Source organism: Salvia splendens, chromosome 6 (genome assembly GCF_004379255.2).
Source record: "Salvia splendens isolate huo1 chromosome 6, SspV2, whole genome shotgun sequence".
NCBI lineage: Eukaryota > Viridiplantae > Streptophyta > Magnoliopsida > Lamiales > Lamiaceae > Salvia > Salvia splendens.
This window is the reverse complement of record NC_056037.1, coordinates 13,333,140-13,345,680: the sequence shown is the minus strand read 5'-3', so window position 1 is coordinate 13,345,680 and position 12,541 is coordinate 13,333,140. Positions and strand designations below refer to the sequence as shown.

Sequence of the window (12,541 nt, the reverse complement as noted above, 5' to 3'; positions counted from 1 at the left end):
TCTGCTGCTGCTGCTGCAATCAATCATAAATAGTGTGTATATGTGCTAAATCGTTGTAATAGTAAATAATGTATAGAATCAACGACCAACAACTACGGTTAGAGAGACACTATTGCGAGACAAATCAGGGTGACGGTTGTAAGTCGTCCCCGTCTCACAAAAGCTCGACTTGACAACAAACGCGGGTTGCTTTGGCTCGGGAAGCTTTACAATCTCAGTGCTTAGCATCGACTCCACAGCCGAAGTAGATGGCCTATCTTCAGGCAGCTCTTGAACGCACCTCATCGCCTCCCCCTTCTCTCTCACACTCCACACTCTCCTATCTATCAAACTCTCAATTCTGCCCAGATTCCACCACTCTTACAGTCTGGACATGATTCATCACCTAGCTATATAAGTACATAATTCAGACAAAATGTTGTGCCACGATAAATAGCACACCACTGACTATGTTCCTACCACTCTTACAGTCTGGACATGATCCTGTGTGCTTCCTAATATTCTTCCTATGCCAAAGTCTGATATCTCGGGGTTCCAGTCATCATCCAACAATATGTTGCTCGGTTTGAGGTCGCAATGGATTATCTTCAGTCTCGAATCTCTGTGAAGATAGAGCATGCCTCGAGATACACCACATATGATGTTGAAACGCTTGCTCCAATCAAGGATATCTTGGGATGAATCTGGACATAAATCCACACTATTATTATTGTAGTGTCAGCAGATAATACAACATAGTATATAGAAAAAGAAGAACTGACCAAATAGGAAAAAGTCCAAACTCTTAATTAGGCATGTATTCATACACCAACATTGTATGCTTGCTCTCCACACACCACCCAAGTAGCCTAACAAGATTTCTGTGCTGAAGTTTGGAGATGAGCACCACTTCATTCACAAACTCTTTCATCCCCTGTCGAGATGCCTGCGACAGCATCTTCACCGCGATTTTTGTACCATCCACCATCTCTCCCTAGAGCATGTCATCATCTGCGACTGCGAGACAGGAACATATGGAGATCAAATGAGGCGTCAGTTTGTGAGGCTACCTTATAAACAGGGCCAAAACCACCCCTCCCTAGCTTGTTAGCTTCGGAGAAATTGCTGGTGGCATTTGCTAGCATCTCCATCTTAAACAAAGGTAACTCTTCAAGATTACCCTCACTTAATTCATCTTCAAAACTCCTATTAATTTCTCCAAGTTGAATGCTTTCCCTTTTGCCTATGAATTCACACTCAACTTAGTTTTAAAATAACAATATATACAAAATAAGATGCTAATTACATAACAAATTACCTCTTCCCTTGTCCATCCATTTCCAACAAAAATATGTGCAACTGCATATGACAACAAATCCAACAACAACAACGACTATTGCTATGATCTTCTTGGAGTCCTGTTTCCTCTCTAAAATTAAGGAAAAAATCAGAAAGTAAACAGGATATATAAAGCCAGTCCTGTAATGAACCAGCTTTGTTTGTGCACATTACCTAGCACAGATTTAGAAACTCGAATATTGACATTGGAGCCACTTGAGAATTTGACAAGGTCGATAAACGGGTGTGTATAGAACCTGCAGCCAGCCAGGCCGTATGCGAGGCATGAGCAGTTGGTGAGGCACCGGAGCTCGCAGTCAGCCTGCAAGCCCAGCCACAGGTCTGATTGGCTCGACAAAGTTAATATCTGAAGAGTCAAAAATCCATCACCCTTCCCACCTTCACAATCCAAGGCGGCCCTCCTCACGCAGCCACGGCTCCCGTTTCCAGCATCACAGGGCTGGAATCCTCTCGGACAAGTACAAACCGGTGAGCCTCGTGAGTCGCAGACACCAAACTCCCCGCATATGATCCATCACACACACAGAGACAAGTAGTATATTAGATTATGTTGTAAATAACTTGTAACTCGATGCAATGTGACTAAGAAATTGAACCTGCCAGAAGTCTGGCATGGATCGGATTGCCCCTTGCAATATATCAGGTGTAGGAGGATGGCAACACTGAAGAAGATGACATGATAGTTCATCTTCATCCTCATTGTTTCATATTCATCAATGGTGCAAAAGATCAACTAAATGTTTTTAATATCTGATGGAGACGGAATTGACTGTCTTCATTTTATTCAAGGAAGTGTTCCACTCACCAATTTTCTATTGACATTAGATGCCAGGTCAGTCAAGTTTTATTTTATATTTTAGCAAGAGACTTAGCAAATTTGAATAGCAACTGAAGACTTGTCAATATAGTTAGTCAAGTTATTGTATATCAAAATCAGACCATTCAGTGACTAACTAATCAATCATAACTATAGACAAGGCTCTAGAGACTTGTATTGCATATACTAATAGACAAATAAACATGAGGTCACAGAAGGAAAGAAGAAAATGTTTTAGCAGAAAGAAGTAAGAAGAAACCTATATGATTTGACAGCATGGAGAAGTAAACGCCGTGTTGTTTATGGCCTCGCTCATTAATAGTATTCCAAATTTTTGATTGACTAAGAAGTGTCTGCTACTCATGGCTTACACGTATATAGTAGTAATTCATATTCAAATTACATTTATGGTGTGAGATTAAATAAGGGACAATCCTTACGTAATTCAAGACAACACAAAAAAATGGCTGAATATTTCATGTATTATCACTTGATTCTGTTCATCACTTACCTATATTCTTGTCCATCATTGAGCTTAGAAACAGACAGAATCACATCCAGCACCCTCCTCAAAGACCCCGACACCATAACCTCCCCGCGGAACGTCTTCAAATTCGGGTTTTTCAGCCCAGCCGGCACCACCAACCGCTACGCCGCGGTCTTCTACACCGTCTCCCCTACAACCATCGCATGGATTGCCAACCGAGACCATCCCCTCCCCGACTCCTCCGGCGCCGCCACCATCTCCAAAGACGGCAACCTTATACTCACCGACTCCAACAACCAAACCATCTGGTCCACTAATGCCACCACATCCTCTCCCGCCAACACCACTCTCCGGATCGGCGACACCGGCAACCTCATCCTAACAGACGATGCAACCGGCGCCACCCTGTGGGAGTCGTTCTCGCGGCCCTCGAACGTCCTGCTCCCAACCATGAAGATTATAGACAGCGGTAGAACAGAAAACAGAGTCACACTGAAGTCATGGAGGAGCGCCTCCGACCCCGGACTCGGAAACTTTTCATTTGGGATCAGCAGGTGGAGAATCCCGCAGCAGTTCGTGTGGGAGGGAAGGCGGCCGGTGTGGCGGAGCGGGCCATGGAACGGACTGATATATCTCGGGATACAAGACATGTTCCGCTACTATGTTCGCGGATTCAGCGCTTTGAGCAACGACAGCGCTGGAGACTTGGTGTATGTGATTCCTCAGCAGAATGTGCTGATGATGTTGATGTTGAATGCTTCTGGAAACATTGCGCGGATGATTTGGGATGATCAGAGTAGGAGCTGGGAGAAGGTGTGGTCGGCTCCGGATAAGGCCTGCGATGCGTATGGCAAGTGTGGGCCGTTTGGGAGCTGCGACGACGCTGGCTCTCCGGTCTGCTCTTGTATGAGAGGGTTCGAGCCCACGAGTAGAGAGGAATGGAGTGGAGGGAACTGGAGCAGCGGCTGCTCCAGGAGGAATCAGTTGCATTGTGATGGAAATGGAGATGGATTCTGGAAGATGCGGTTTATGAAGGTTCCGGATTTTGCTGAGCCATTTCCAGCTGCAGGGGAGGGCGAGTGTCGAAGGAGATGCTTGGCCAATTGTTCGTGTCTGGCTTATGCTCATGAGTCCAACATTGGTTGTATGATCTGGAATGATGTTCTGATTGATGTTGAGAAATTCAACGGTGTTGGAGTCGATCTTTTTATTCGTCTCTCTGCTTCAGACTTGGGTATAGTACTTTTCTTTTCTCCCTTCAGTTTCTAAAATATAAGGCCTTATGTAAAGATTTGTGTAATGTTGTTTTGTTTAGATCACAAAAGAGACAAGAAACTTTACATCATCATTCCAGTAGTTGCAGCTTTCATTTTCATCTTGTTTGCTTGGTGGTGGATGGTGAAGAGCAAGAGAAAAGGTAGGAAGATTACATTATGAGAAACTAGTATGTGTATGAGCATCAGTCTTATGTTGTTTTGTGAAGAAGCAGGGCAGATATCTTCATCAGTTTGGAGTGCCATGGTGTTTGAACCGGAGTCGGATAAGGTTAACACCGGGGAGCTGCCACGATTCACTTTTGAGATGCTGACAACTGCAACCGATCAGTTCCGTGCGAGCAATCTTCTTGGGAGGGGCGGCTTTGGTCCTGTTTACAAGGTACTGCAATCCTTGAGATTCTGGTATTACTCAAATTGCAAGAGATGAGAGTGAGAGTGGTCTCAGGGAATTCTGCCAGATGGAAAAGAAATCGCTGTCAAGAGACTGTCAACGGAATCTGGACAAGGATATCAAGAATTCATGAACGAAGTCATGCTGATGTTGAAGCTCCAGCATAGGAATCTAGTCAGATTGCTGGGAGCATGTGTGGAGAAAGAAGAGAAGATTCTGATTTATGAATACATGCCAAATAGAAGCTTGGACTTTTGTCTCTTTGGTAGGTTTCCTATTCTTCTTAATAGTAACAGTTTTGTAGCAATGCTCTCATTTGTGTTGTATGGCAGACGCTAAACATCCTTGGCAAAACGCCCTAGATTGGAAGAAGCGTTTTAATATTATTGAGGGCGTTGCGCGAGGCCTTGTGTATCTTCACAGGGACTCTCGACTCAGGATAATTCATCGTGACCTCAAGCCGAGCAACGTGCTTCTTGATGCAGACTGGAACCCCAAAATCTCAGATTTTGGTATGGCACGGATATTCGGAGGCAACCAAGACCACCACGACACTGCAAGAGTCGTAGGAACATTGTGAGTAATTAAATCAAACCTCTAGTAAAATATGGTAGTCTACATTTTTATACAAGTACACACGCAATGATGATTGTGTAGGAGATATATGGCACCAGAATACGCAATGGAAGGCAGATTCTCCGAAAAATCGGATGTCTACAGCCTGGGAGTCCTTATGTTAGAGATAGTAAAAGGGAAACGGAACTCAGACTATTACAATCATGAATGGTCTTTGAGCCTCTTAGGATGTGTAAGCAATCAATCACCATCATAAATCTCCATTTTTTGTCCATAAGGATGAATATTTGATCAAAAATTTCAGGCATGGAAAATGTGGAGTGAAAACAATGGCTATGGTTTTGGTGATGAAAGCATAGCAAGTCCGGAGTTGGAAGAAGACATGGTGAGATGCATTCAGATTGGGTTACTGTGTGTCCAAGATTCTCCCAAAGATAGGCCTATTGCTCAAACAGTTGTGTCGATGCTCAGCCGAGAAATCGAGCATCTTCCAGCTCCGAAGCAGCCAACCTTGGCGGAGAAGTGGCATGCCTCCGCCACTGGTTTGACAGAACTACCAAACCATGTTAGATACTCAATGAGTGACCTCACTCTCACTACTCTTCAAGGTCGATGATGTTTGCAAAATATGGACTCTATTCCCAACTTTGATCATGTGCTAGTATTTATCTATGTTGTTCCTGTAATAACTCATGCCAATTTTTTTACCAGCTAAAACTGAAAAGTAGATAAAGTTTGTCGAGAACTCTAGTAAGAAATAGTGCAATTTCAAGCCATAGAATCAACCATAGTGATACAGATACTCTTTAGGTCTTCCGCAACGCGTCCCTTAGCCGTTACTTATCTCGTCCCGGAGTGACGGAACGGTTAAGGGACGGCGTTGCAGCCTTTCGTCTCCATCCCGTCACGGAGAAACGCCCGTCCCGGAGGGACAGCTCGCGAGACGTCTCGCCACGCGCGTTGGCGACGTGGTGAGCTCCGGTTCGTCCGTGACACCCACTCGCCGGCCTGCGAGTGGGTGTCGTTTTTATCCGGAAAAATGTTTTTTTTTGTTTTTTTTAAATTTAGGAAAAATTCAAAATTTTTAAAAAAATCCCAAAAAATATACTAGCCGTTTATAGGCGTTTTTTGCAAATTTTTAATTTTTTATATTTTTTTAAGCCTCCAATCACTTCTATAAATATCAATTCATTCCCACAAATTAATCCACCATAAAAATATGTTTTTTTATTTAAATTATGTATTTTAATTTTTTTAGGATTTTATTAATGAGGTTTTTTAATTTTTTAGAATTTTAAGTTGTAATTTTATTTTATTTTTAATGAAGTGTGTTTTTTTAATTGAATTTGGTTGGAAATAAAAATAAAAAATGAAATTGAATGAATAGTAATTTAAGGGACGGTTAAGGGATGGAGGATTGCAGATTCCGTCCCTTAGTTAAGGGATGAAGTAAAAAAGTACAGTGAGACCCGCAAATAGTAATTTAAGGGACGATTTAGTGACAGCGTTGTGGATGGTGCCACATCAATTAGTCTTTCAAACTAATTTAATTACACTATAGTGATACCCAGGAGTAATAAATTACTTTACATTCATTTGTTATTGTACTTTAATATTATTTACGAAATAATTTAATTACACTAATGATTTTTTCTAAATAATAATGTAAAATATGATAGTTATACTGTGTTAAAAATCACTAACAAATAATTTATATAGTATTTGAATAATGAAACACACAATACGTTGATCTAAATTGTGTAACGCACACGAATACACAATTTTTGGACTCATGCATATGAAGAAGTAATTCAAATTAAAAAATTTCATTTGTGTATTGGAATTTTTGGACATTTCTACTGTTTGCATATGAAGAAGAAGTGATTCAAATTTTTGGATTCATTGTGTATTGGAATTTTTGGACACTTCTACTGTTTGCATATGAAAAAGTGATTCAAATTTAATTATTCAACTCCTGCAAAATTTTTGGACACATTGTGTATTGGAATTATAGGACACTTCTACTATTTGCATATGAAGAATTGATTCAAATTTAATTATTCAACTCATGCTAGAGGTGCCCACGGTTCCGGAACCGCCGGCGGTTACGGAAATTATCGAATCGGAACCGAACCGCGAAGGTGTTTCAAGGTTCCGGTTCCAAAACCGACGGTTACGATTTCAGTTCGGAACCGTCGATTTTCCGCGATTCCGGCTAGATTTTATGATTTTCCGACGGTTTTTCATGGTTCCGGCACGGTTTCGATTCGTAAAATTTGGAACCGAAACCGGCCCGCAGTTCAAAATATGGCGGTTCCGGTTCAAGAAAAAAGTCACGGTTCCGGTTTTGACGGGAACCGGTGGTTACGGTACCGCAGTTAACCGCCGAAACCGAAAACCTTGGGCATCTCTAACTGATGCATACACAACTTACATATTCATAAATTGTGTATCGCACACGGATAGAGCACATCACACGGATAGAGATAGCATGGATGGTGGATTCAATCAAATTTAATTATTTCAACTCATGCATACGCAATTTACATATTCATAAATTGTGTATCGCACACGAATAGAGAAAGCATGGATCGTGGATTCAAGTTAGATACTCCCTTCGTCCCAAATATAAAACACTTTTATTTTTTTCCAATCAAGATGATCAATTACTAAAAATGAAAACACTTTTATATCTACTTTGTTTCATCACTCTTAATTTACTTTCTCCACTTTATACACAAAATAAAGTTGCATAAAATCTCGTGCCGCCCAAGAGAAGAGTCATCTCCCTTCTCTTAAAGTTTTAGAAAGTAAAAAACTAAAATTAAAAATACTAGTATAAAATACTATAAAATTTTTAAATATACTCCCTCCGTCCCCGAAGAATGTGCACTTTGGAGTCGACATGAGTTTTAATGTAAAATTGGTGAAGTAAGAGAAAGATATAGAGAAAAAGTAAATAAAGTATTGTTATTGGAGAATAGGTCTCACCTCATTAGAGAGAAAAGACTTTCCAAAATGAGAAAGTGCATATTCTTATAGGATGGACTAAAAAAGAAAGAGTGCATATTCTTAAGGGACGGATGAAATATTAATTATAAAACTTTATAAATTTAATTGAAACAAAGTCCTCTTTGTCTCTCTCACCCTTTACATTCTTTATTATTTTTATATGATAACTTTTTTTTTATAATTAAGGTCCAATGTAAATTTTATTTTTAAGTATCTCATTTAGTAACAAATCATTTAAATAATTTAATTTATAATTTTTAATATTAATTAATTATTCGAACCACAATCAAAATTAAATTTAACTAATTTATTTTGATAGTAAAATTTATAATTTTAATTTTTATAATTAGTATATTTATAAATTTCATAGTACTTTTTATTTTAATTTTTACTTTTTCAAAAAATTTTTAGAAAAAAGAGAGAAAGATGATTTGACATAAATTGATTGAAAAAATGAAGAGAAAAATATCAGGTACTCCTACTATAAAAAAATATTATGTCCAGTATTAGAAAAATAACGAAAATATCATACCCAGAAATCTGATACTTCAATTTAATAAAAGTAAAATTATTAAAATATCCTCTATATCTCGAGGATATTTTCGATAAAAAGGGCTAAATAATAAAAAAATACAATAATTAAAATTACTTCTAAATTTAGGCACTATTCATAAGTACTATTTTTAAATTTCAGAGTGTATTTTCAATCAAATTTTATAAATTCAGGTTCACTCTTTAATAAAATACCTTAACTGGAAAAGTCAGCAAAACTGATGTAATCTCTTAACGTCATAGGCTTACTTACCACATTTCATTGCAAAATATTGTCACGTCACGTTCAGAAATTATGGTCATGGCACTCTCTCTCTTCTGACCAAACATTTTCTCTCTCTACCCAAAACCCCCGTCTCAGGATCAAAGGTTTTATACATTTGCGTGCAATCCAATTGGTACAATCGGTTGCTCAGTATTGAGTTCCCGGCGAGATTATTCCTGAAGATCAGCGCCGCAATTTTGCGGATATACATGTTTTTTTTGTGCAGCGACTCGGTCAAGATGGACGGCCGAACTGTTTTCTCGGACTCCAATGACGTCAGCGGAGGAAGCATCAGCATGTGCTGCGCCGGCGTCGCTAATACATCGCCGCCGCTCTACCAATTTCCGTCGGACGTCGCCGCTCTCAAGCTCCTATCCGACACACTCGAATCGATGCTATTCGACGCGTCGGCGCCGGACTTCGATTTCTTCGCTGACGCGCGGCTAGTTTCCGCCTCAGGTAGGGAGATTCCCATCCACCGGTGCTTATTGTCGGCGAGGAGCTCTTTTTTTAAGAATTTGTTTGTGAATCTGAAAAGAGATGCGAAATTGGAGATGAAGGATGTGTTGAAGGATTGCGATGTTGGCTACGAGGCGCTGGTGACGGTCCTTGCTTACATCTATAGTGGAAAAGTTAGGGTTTCGCCCAAGGATGTTTGTGTTTGTGTCGACGATGAGTGCTCGCATTTGGCGTGTAGGCCTGCGGTTGCGTTCATGGTGGAAGTTATGTACGCCTCATTTGTCTTCCAGATCAATGAATTGGTTACCAGATTTCAGGTACTAAATGTTTTCGAATTAAGTAATTTATCTTTTTTTTTTGAAATTTTAATTCATTGTTAAATTGTTTGTGTTGCATAAAGCTTGCAATTGATCTATCAGGATGTTATCCTAAACTTGTTTAGGCATTGTTACATAGGTATGTACAACAATAAAGCAAGGCTAGTTATTCAGAAGTTCAATGCTGGATGAATATATAGAATATCATTTCAGAAACCAGAGTTTTCTTGTTTTCTTTTTCCTCTTTTGGTATCATATCTATTTCATCTTAAACTTCCTTACAGAGTAACCTGATGGACATTATTGACAAGGCTACAGCAGATGATGTATCGATGGTTTTATCAGTTGCAAATGTGTGTGGTCCATTGTGTGAAAGTTTGCTTAGCAGGTCCATTGAGATTATTGTCAGGTCAGATCTTGATATCATAACCCTTGATAAAACATTACCTCAGCACCTTGTGAAACGAATTAATGACTCTCGGACAGAGCTTGGATTACAGTCACGCGTAAGCAACATTGTCCCAGATAAACATGTTAAGAGAATACACCGAGCTTTAGATTCTGATGACGTTGAGTTAGTCCGGATGCTACTTAAAGAAGAGCACACTGATCTAGATGATGCATTTGCGTTGCATTATGCAGTTGCTTACTGCGACTCAAAAACCACAGCAGAGCTACTTGACCTAGCAATTGCTGACATAAATCTCCGAAATCCGAGGGGATACACCGTGCTTCATGTTGCTGCAATGAGAAAAGACCCAAAAATAATTGTATCTCTGTTGACTAAGGGTGCTAGACCATCTGATCTCACTTCAGATGGCAGAAAAGCCCTTCAGATCTCTAAGAGGCTTACAAAGGCTATTGATTATTATATAACTACGGAAGAGGGAAAAGCTACTCCAAAGGATAGGTTGTGCATAGAGATATTGGAGCAAGCTGAGAGACGAGATTCATTACTGGGAGAAGCTTCAATGTCTCTTGCTATGGCTGGCGATGATTTACGCAACAAGTTACTTTATCTTGAAAACAGAGGTAACTCTATGTTTGAGTTAGAGTTCCTACTTTTGTTTGGGGGTTGAGTGGTTGGCAGTGGTTGAGTTGTACTGGTAGGGTTTGGAGAAGTAGAAGGTGATGAGAAAGTGAAGGGAAGAAATAGAAAGATGGGGAAGAGGAAGAGAGGTAAACCGATAAGATAAAACAAAAAGAGAATAATAGATAAAAATACTAATAAGAATTTTGATACATGAACAGACTGTGCTTGACAGTCCAGTTTTTAATGAAAGTAGGGATGTAAACGTCTAAGTATAGGGAGGATCAGTTTCCTTCCCATATAAAGGGGACTTTTGCAGCATCCATCTACTGCGCATGGAGTTAAATTGGAATTGTGTATTTATAAGTGATGCATAGTTACCTCAAGATTATGTGTGAATTTTCTCTTTCTAACTAAATTGGTATTTGGTGTTACATTAAACTAGTTAATCAAACCAACCGATTCTTTATTTAACTGGTTTTATAATGAAGAATAATAGTGGGAATATAGCTTTTGACTGCACTGTAATTGCTTACATTTCTAACCTAATATCTGAGTATTACCCAAAGCACATTTTGAACCATGCTGTGTTTAGTGTGTTATAATACTGCATTCTAAATATAATGTAAGTAAGTAGCATCCCTCTTATTTTCTCCCCAATGTAAAGCAAGATTAATAACCATTGAAATCTAAACTTACATGGTCAGTACCTGCATTGCGTTATTTTAAGAGCAAAGAGACCATTGCTTCTATCTTGGTATACAGACAAGATTGGCTGACAGGGTTTGTGTTGTCATTAGTCAAAGAGATGCTTTGTGTTTTTCAGAAGTCTCTTATAATTGCTAAGTATGTAAATTTGAACTTGTACATTGCATGTTTATAGTTTGTGCATCTCATTAGCTTGTCGACTATGATGGTGGTTGTTAAAACTGATGATTGAGCTTTCAGTTGCATTGGCCAGCCTCCTTTTTCCCATGGAAGCTAAAGTTGCCATGGATATTGCTCAAGTTGATGAAACATCTGAATTCCATTTAAATGGAATAAAAACGAATACTGCTGGTTCTCCAAGGACGGAGGTTGACTTGAATGAAGCACCTTTTAAGATCAAAGAGGAACATTTGGATAGGCTGAGAGCCCTGTCCAAAACTGGTATATTGCTGCTTACGTATTTTCTTTTGAAAGAATTTAGGTTGACTAATGATGATAACTGGAAAACAATTCAAATTTATAATTTATGATGCAGAGACCTATATCTGTACTGCAATAATCCTTAGCATACAATTGCATTTGGCATGTAAATAAGTCGTGAGCAACGTTTCTTCAAGTAGAGGTAGTTTGATGCTGGTATATATAATTATGAATTGATAGAATAAATAGCAAATCTGTTACTGTTTGCATTTCGAGCTAGGATAAACTGGATTTTATGTATTGACTAGCAAACTTGTGTATTTTCTCATTCTGTATGTATGCAGTGGAACTCGGGAAACGATTCTTCCCCCGTTGTTCAGCTGTGCTAAACAAGATCATGGACAGAGATGATTACCCTGAGATAGCTAAGTTGGGGAATGGTGTCCCTGATGATTGTCCTTTGAAGAAGAAACAGCGTATGGAAATCGAAGAGGTTTTAAACAAGGCATATTCAGAAGACAAAGAAGAGTTCAACCGGACAATGAACTTATCCTCGTCGTCATCCCCATCTGCTGTAATTTTGGGACCAAATGGTACGCTCCCGCCCAAAAGCTAAAACTTATACAGAAGGTTTTGAAAAAGTATTCTTGTTCTTCCCCTGATTGTGCATCATATTTTTTTGAAACCCTGATTAATTTACAGGATACGATTTAGATAGAGTTTTTTCTGTAGATTATTAGTGACCGTCTCTTAAATAGTGAGCATAGAAGAATGTCTCGATGATAATGTCCATATCCTATAAATACTTTGTAACTGTTTATATTGTGTACAATAACACATTAAATACTGTGTGGACTAATGGGACACCGAATTATTGTGTTTGTCTTGTTAA

General features: G+C 39.2%; 3 protein-coding genes across 7 annotated transcripts; 2 read left to right on the top strand and 1 right to left on the bottom strand.

Moving 5' to 3' along the window:
- Positions 1-78: 78 nt before the first annotated feature.
- LOC121808822 (G-type lectin S-receptor-like serine/threonine-protein kinase At1g11300) lies at positions 79-2,038 on the bottom strand. The gene is made up of 7 exons (XM_042209396.1): positions 1,900-2,038; positions 1,492-1,785; positions 1,298-1,408; positions 1,050-1,222; positions 813-973; positions 469-700; positions 79-357 (listed from the first exon to the last, which is right to left on the bottom strand). Exons 1-7 carry the CDS (start codon positions 2,036-2,038, stop codon positions 79-81), a joined length of 1,389 nt encoding a protein of 462 aa, XP_042065330.1.
- Positions 2,039-2,581: 543 nt separating this feature from the next.
- LOC121807759 (G-type lectin S-receptor-like serine/threonine-protein kinase At1g11300) lies at positions 2,582-5,631 on the top strand. 3 transcript variants are annotated; one of them, XM_042208070.1, is made up of 7 exons: positions 2,582-3,876; positions 3,958-4,059; positions 4,132-4,298; positions 4,365-4,575; positions 4,643-4,886; positions 4,968-5,118; positions 5,191-5,631. In XM_042208070.1, exons 1-7 carry the CDS (start codon positions 2,619-2,621, stop codon positions 5,500-5,502), a joined length of 2,445 nt encoding a protein of 814 aa, XP_042064004.1. In that variant the 5' UTR covers positions 2,582-2,618; the 3' UTR covers positions 5,503-5,631. The 3 variants fall into 3 exon arrangements, with proteins under 3 accessions (XP_042064004.1, XP_042064002.1, XP_042064001.1); XM_042208068.1 differs by having other exon boundaries at positions 4,129-4,298; XM_042208067.1 differs by having other exon boundaries at positions 4,126-4,298.
- A 3,078-nt stretch (positions 5,632-8,709) lies between these two features.
- On the top strand, positions 8,710-12,541 carry LOC121809391 (BTB/POZ domain and ankyrin repeat-containing protein NPR1-like). Of its 3 annotated transcripts, none has more exons than XM_042209980.1 (5): positions 8,710-9,491; positions 9,776-10,523; positions 11,470-11,670; positions 11,765-11,851; positions 11,994-12,135. In XM_042209980.1, the coding sequence occupies exons 1-4, from the start codon at positions 8,925-8,927 to the stop codon at positions 11,821-11,823; spliced, it is 1,575 nt and encodes a 524-aa protein (XP_042065914.1). In that variant the 5' UTR covers positions 8,710-8,924; the 3' UTR covers positions 11,824-11,851; positions 11,994-12,135. The 3 variants fall into 3 exon arrangements, with proteins under 3 accessions (XP_042065914.1, XP_042065913.1, XP_042065912.1); XM_042209979.1 differs by lacking the exon at positions 11,765-11,851 and having other exon boundaries at positions 8,712-9,174; positions 9,256-9,491; positions 11,994-12,541; XM_042209978.1 differs by lacking the exon at positions 11,765-11,851 and having other exon boundaries at positions 8,712-9,491; positions 11,994-12,541.

What these genes read in the sequence shown, in the direction of transcription:
- LOC121807759 (XM_042208067.1), top strand. Translation starts at nt 2,619, where the DNA reads ATGGCTGAATATTTCATGTATTATCACTTGATTCTGTTCATCACTTAC. An exon ending in CTTGGACTTTTGTCTCTTTG is followed by an intron (nt 4,576 to 4,642) that starts GTAGGTTTCCTA and finishes GTTGTATGGCAG; the next exon opens with ACGCTAAACATCCTTGGCAA. An exon ending in GCAAGAGTCGTAGGAACATT is followed by an intron (nt 4,887 to 4,967) that starts GTGAGTAATTAA and finishes ATGATTGTGTAG; the next exon opens with GAGATATATGGCACCAGAAT.
- LOC121808822 (XM_042209396.1), bottom strand. Translation starts at nt 2,038, where the DNA reads ATGAGGATGAAGATGAACTATCATGTCATCTTCTTCAGTGTTGCCATC. An exon ending in ATGGATGGACAAGGGAAGAG is followed by an intron (nt 1,223 to 1,297) that starts GTAATTTGTTAT and finishes GTGAATTCATAG; the next exon opens with GCAAAAGGGAAAGCATTCAA. An exon ending in GTTTTGGCCCTGTTTATAAG is followed by an intron (nt 974 to 1,049) that starts GTAGCCTCACAA and finishes GACATGCTCTAG; the next exon opens with GGAGAGATGGTGGATGGTAC.
- LOC121809391 (XM_042209978.1), top strand. Translation starts at nt 8,925, where the DNA reads ATGTTTTTTTTGTGCAGCGACTCGGTCAAGATGGACGGCCGAACTGTT. An exon ending in ACTTTATCTTGAAAACAGAG is followed by an intron (nt 10,524 to 11,469) that starts GTAACTCTATGT and finishes TTGAGCTTTCAG; the next exon opens with TTGCATTGGCCAGCCTCCTT. An exon ending in GAGAGCCCTGTCCAAAACTG is followed by an intron (nt 11,671 to 11,993) that starts GTATATTGCTGC and finishes GTATGTATGCAG; the next exon opens with TGGAACTCGGGAAACGATTC.